This window comes from Gouania willdenowi, unplaced genomic scaffold (genome assembly GCF_900634775.1).
Source record: "Gouania willdenowi unplaced genomic scaffold, fGouWil2.1 scaffold_95_arrow_ctg1, whole genome shotgun sequence".
Classification (NCBI taxonomy): Eukaryota; Metazoa; Chordata; class Actinopteri; order Blenniiformes; family Gobiesocidae; genus Gouania; species Gouania willdenowi.
In genome coordinates this window covers 12,040-17,561 of record NW_021145260.1, presented here as the reverse complement: position 1 = coordinate 17,561, position 5,522 = coordinate 12,040, and the positions used below count along the sequence as shown (strand labels likewise).

Here is a 5,522-nt window from a genome sequence, read left to right as displayed (position 1 = left end):
CACATTTAGTCCCTGAAGTGATCAGTTTATCATTGTAGCACATTGAAGCTACAGTAGATTAGACAGTCTGTGATGCACTTTAGAACTTTTGAGATTGAAATCACACAGAAGTTTAAAATAGACCAACAATGTTGAAATTAAATTAAACTAAACTAAACGAGGAACTATACTTAATACTATAAGTATTATAGACTATTACTGTATTATACAAGTTATTATACTAATCATGTAATTTGGTTAGAGTGTAAGTGACCTACTGTAGGAGCACAGGGAGCAGTGATGTCACAGGACTGGTTTCATATGATGGAGCATCAATAGACCATGATGAGTCATGAAAACATGACAAGGTGTGTTTCAAATGTGTATTAGATATCATACTGAACATTTTATATGAATTATATTAGTAATCACACCTATTCTATGTAATAATTTCACACTACTACTGCTGTGATGCTGCATGGTGAGGACCAATGATGCTGCATGGTGAGGACCAATGATGCTGCACGGTGAGGACCAATGATGCTGTGTGTGTCCTGTCTGGATGTGATGTTTTTTAATGACCCCTTATTTAAAGAAAATGAAAGAAAATTCAAAGCAATACATACTGTATACAATACAAATAAACATACTTTTTAACATTTTTTTCATTAATACAAATTTACATTCGGGAAAAAAACTGTTTATGGAACTACATAAACATCTATCTATATACACACATATATATATATATATATATATATATATATATATCTATATACACATACATATGACGGTGTACAGTATAAATATTGTCAATTAATGCAGTTATTGATGACAGATTACCAAAAATCCCAGTTATGTCAATGTATTTCAATTACCCGGCACTAACTTCCAGATCAAACTGAGTTTACATGAATCATGTGATGGTCAAGCATTTTGGACTTTGTCGTACCAAAGCAGTGACCCCCAACAGAATCTGTATCCCCTGCTGTGGGAGTGCGCATGAAGGGCGGAGCTACAATTCTGTGTTTAGATATCAGTTTAGCTTATTATTAAAACTAAATGTGGATTGTTACGATCATGCTTTGATTGTCAAGAAGATGGATTATTATTCATGGTTTCTTTTTCAACATACAATAATTACATTTTATTTTCAGAACATCTAATTTCATCTTAATCTAAATCTAACAACAAAACCATGTGCGTAAGCAGAGACAAAACTGATATAATTCAGACAGTAAGATTAATACTAAAAAGACAGTTTGAGCAAAATACACACAATTATAATAATAATAATAATGCTATTCTGTAAATTACGTGTTGTTAAAGTTAATAGTATTCATAGCTCTGCTTGACAATGTCAAATATTCTCCTTTTTCTATGAAAGTGTACTGTTGCTAGGCGACCAGCCTGCTAACTAAACGTTAGCTAAATACTCTCTGGGTTCTAGACTCAAACACGCTGTAATTCAGTCTTTAGATCAATGTGTCCAACTTGTGATACAGTAAAATCAACACCACTGTGAACATTTGAACACACTGTCAGACTCAGATCCACCTTTTTCACTCAATGATGTTCTGATGAACTTACTGCAGCACTGCCCACAGTAGTTGTTGATGTAACTCACTTTCCTTTACACAGGAGATCTGATCTTTAGATATTGGTGTATTTTTTTATTCAGCCTCTGTTGATCATCATAACTTCATAGCATTTATTCAGACATTCTCAACACAGACACATGGTGATACAGGACTGTGGACCAGAACATGTTATCAGGAGATACAAATGATTTCAGCCTGTCTCACTGTGCCTGATAGAAAATGTATCCCCTCTATAATCCTCAGGTGATGGACTAACATCATCTGCTTTATTCTGTACACATTTATCATCATTCATAATAAAACTAGTGAATTAGGAACAGTTTCACTTTAGTGGAGAAGAAGAACATGAGACAGATGTGACCTCATGCTTTGTGTTCTCAGAGGGTTCCACTTTTAGTAGCGTCTGACGCTAACAGCTCTAGCAGAAAGACAATATATCATGTTGACTTCAAAATAGTGTTGAATGAATCTTATAAGATGGGTGATGAAGAAAAAACAGGCTGTGATCAGTGGTTACATAAAAAAAAAGTTACATAATGACCACACCCAAAACCAAACAGGAAGTCAGCCATCTAGTCTGTCAGTCTCACAAAGGACTCAGAGACATGTCTGCCTGTCTGTCCGTCTCTGTGTGTGTGTTTGTCTGTTTTGGCTGTGTGTCTGTCCGTCTCTGTGTGTGTTTGTCTGCCTGTCTGTCCGTCTCTGTGTCTGCCTGTCTGTCTGCCTGTCTGTCCGTCTCTGTGTCTGCCTGTCTGTCCTTCTGTCCGTCTCTGTGTCTGCCTGTCTGTCGGCCTGTCTGTCCGTCTCTGTGTCTGCCTGTCTGTCCGCCTGTCTGTCTGTCTCTGTGTCTGCCTGTCTTTCCGCCTGTCTGTCCGTCTGTCCGTCTCTGTGTCTGCCTGTCTGTCCGCCTGTCTGTCCGTCTCTGTGTCTGCCTGTCTGTCCGCCTGTCTGTCCGTCTCTGTGTCTGCCTGTCTGTCCGCCTGTCTGTCCGTCTCTGTGTCTGCCTGTCTGTCCGCCTGTCTGTCCGTCTCTGTGTCTGCCTGTCTGTGTGTAAGTGTTATTATTTGTCTGCCATTCAGTAGTTGTGATGCTTTTTCTTTTTCTTTTTTTGGTAGCTTTGACGCAGCCACGTACGCAGCCCTCGTCCACCATCAGTAGCCCCACCGCTTCAACTCCTCCCACCTCTGTACCTTCATCGTCCTTTGTGGAGGAAACTCCATCCACCTCTGCAGTCCCGGGACCCTCCTCTGCCCCTGGACGCTCCTCATCTGCCCCCGGCAAACCTGTGTCTGAGCCTGATGACATCACTTTGCTGGCAGAGGTCTTAAGATGGGAAGAGGCCCAAACGACAAGTTAGTCAACATTACATTATTTTAAAAAAAAATATCAGTCTTTGATCATTGATTTTATTTATTCATTTAGTTTTTGCATTTATATTATAAATGAAAAATAAATGTATATTATGTACCTCCTTTGTATTCATGTCTTTTGCATTCATATGTTATTTCAGAAGCTTTCAAATATTTTGTTTATGTTGATATTTGCTTTTAATTTTTCATCTATGTTTTTTGCATTTTTTTGTGCGTGTTTTAGCACAGAGAGTCTGTGTTCCAGCTGGCTGGATAAAGACGCTCCCTGAAGTAGACCAGAAGTGGATGTCAAAGCAGCTCCTTCACCTGCTGTGACCGCTCTGCTCCCCCATTCCACACAAACAGTTTCTCCTGCAGAACAGTCTAGTGAGTTTTACACAACTGTTTCTAAAATCTCACCTTTTTGCTTATTTTTTTAAATTTAAAATGTTTTACTCTAAATACTTGTCTTTTTCTTTTAGCATCAGCACCATCTACTGATCCATCTCCACACTCCTCCTCATGCCATGTAAGAAGTTGTTTACCTTAAAGAAAAAAAAAGAAAAGTTGCAATAGCTTGGATTGATGAGTGTGCACTGCTGTCATCAGTGGTTCTTTTTTCTTGTTTTTGTTTTTGTTAGGATTGGGTTGGCCCTGATAACATTGAAGGGTATGGCGCAGTGCAGGATCTGGCTGATTACTTGGCTGGACTAAGAGACCACCGTCTTGCGCTGACTCAGGAGGAATGTAGTCAGGTCATTGCTCTGTGGCAGGAACTGGGGGAGTATGACAAAAAAAAAACTGTCTACCCAGCTCGACACCAGACCAGCCTGAGCAAGGGACGATTCCGGGCTACGAAGAAGATTGTGGCTCCAGGTGTGGAGAGCACCAAAAGGTGAATTAAACTAGGAAAACACAATATCTGGGTTATGTAAAAAAAAAGGTAAATATAATGTAAGTCACACATTATTGTAATGTTTTTAAAGCATACATTATTTTTAACTACAGGTCTTTCATCGGGGCTCACAGTCCTGCACAGTGGCCCGACTGCAACAGAGTGGTTGAGGCCATCTTTGTCAAGCTTTTTGCATCTACCCGAGCACTGTGCGCTGTGAGGGAAAGAAGCTGTCAAGATACACTGTGGTGATACAAAAACATCAGGGAGTGCGTAGTCACAAACGCCAGGCTGATGAGCGAGACCACTATACAGCTGCCTGAAGTAAATGCTGCAACAGTTTCACAGTGGTGAGTAGGATTTATATAAATATACATATTTTATGTACAGCTGATTTTGTTGACCACTAATTATGAGACTTTTTTTTGTTGTTTATGAAACTTTATTACATATTCCAGATTAAGGCCTCGGGGACATATTTGTCTTATGTAAATCACATCAAAAGCAAGATTACATTTTTTGTGCATTTTACAATGTAGAAACTTTTGTTTTCATATAAATGATTTTGTGTTTTCATAGGTACTGCAGGCGGTGCAAGGCACAGGAGCAGGATATTTTAAAGCAGGGTCTTCCAGCTTTACAGGCCCCAATGGCAGCTCCATCAAGACTTCCACCTGCCCTGCAGAAAGGACAAACTTTTACATTTGGCTCTTTAGCTCAGCCTCATCCTTTTGTGCTGCCACCGAACACTGCTGGGCAGGCACAACTTAAAGGAAGGCCACCATCTCAGCCACCACCACCACCACAGACATTGCTCTTTTTTCATCCTGTTCCACCTGCCCCTCCAAAACCCTTCATTACTTCCCCTCTAACATTTCAGACACAGGTAACACCTCAAGCGGTTCCCTACACCACACAGCAGTATAGGAAAAGAAAAATGGAGGCAGAGCAGTCAGGTATTTTTAAAAGAAAATACACCAAAAAGAAAGACACTATAGTTTGCAGCAAGTGCAAAAAGGACAGGAACCCTCCTACACATCACCAGTATTTTGGCAACTGGTATTGTGAAGAGACTGAGACTCAGTCCTATGATGAGTGGAGGGCTTTACTGGAGGAGTGCAATTATGGCAAAAAGTAAATAAAGTGGGAAATGAGGAACCTCTTTCCTCCACTCTCATCACAGGGCTGAATTTGCTATTTGTAAAATAGTTTGTAAATTTGTAAATAACTGTAAATAATAGATATTTTTAAGTTTTTTAAAAAAGTATATATTTCAAGTATTTTATATCTGTTTGTTGTTGGGAATTTTTCTATTTTATACTTGTTGGGGGTGATATTATTTATAGTTATTATTGTTATTGTGATTTGTGAATGGTTGTTTTCTCTGTATTAAAGATATTACTTTTTTTTTTTTTAACAATTTCCTTTTTTAATCTGGCATTAAAAACTACAGTGTTTGGAATATCATATCTACCCTTTCAACCCTTTAATGCTGTGCAGTAACATCTAATTAAAAGCTGTTTTCTAGTATATACATTGGTTAAGATGGTGTTTTTAATGTATATATATATATATATATATATATATATATATATATATATAAATATAACATATACATATATGTATATATATGTTAGATTTATATATATATATATATATATATATATAAATCTAATATATATATATATATATACTGTA

General features: G+C 38.0%; 1 protein-coding gene across 1 annotated transcript; it reads left to right on the top strand.

The window, feature by feature from the left end:
• Positions 1–3,266: 3,266 nt before the first annotated feature.
• Positions 3,267–5,149, top strand: LOC114461121 (formin-like protein 8). The gene is made up of 4 exons (XM_028442968.1): positions 3,267–3,316; positions 3,412–3,458; positions 3,571–3,824; positions 4,404–5,149. The coding sequence occupies exon 4, from the start codon at positions 4,474–4,476 to the stop codon at positions 4,960–4,962; it is 489 nt and encodes a 162-aa protein (XP_028298769.1). The 5' UTR covers positions 3,267–3,316; positions 3,412–3,458; positions 3,571–3,824; positions 4,404–4,473; the 3' UTR covers positions 4,963–5,149.
• The last annotated feature ends 373 nt before the right edge of the window (positions 5,150–5,522 follow it).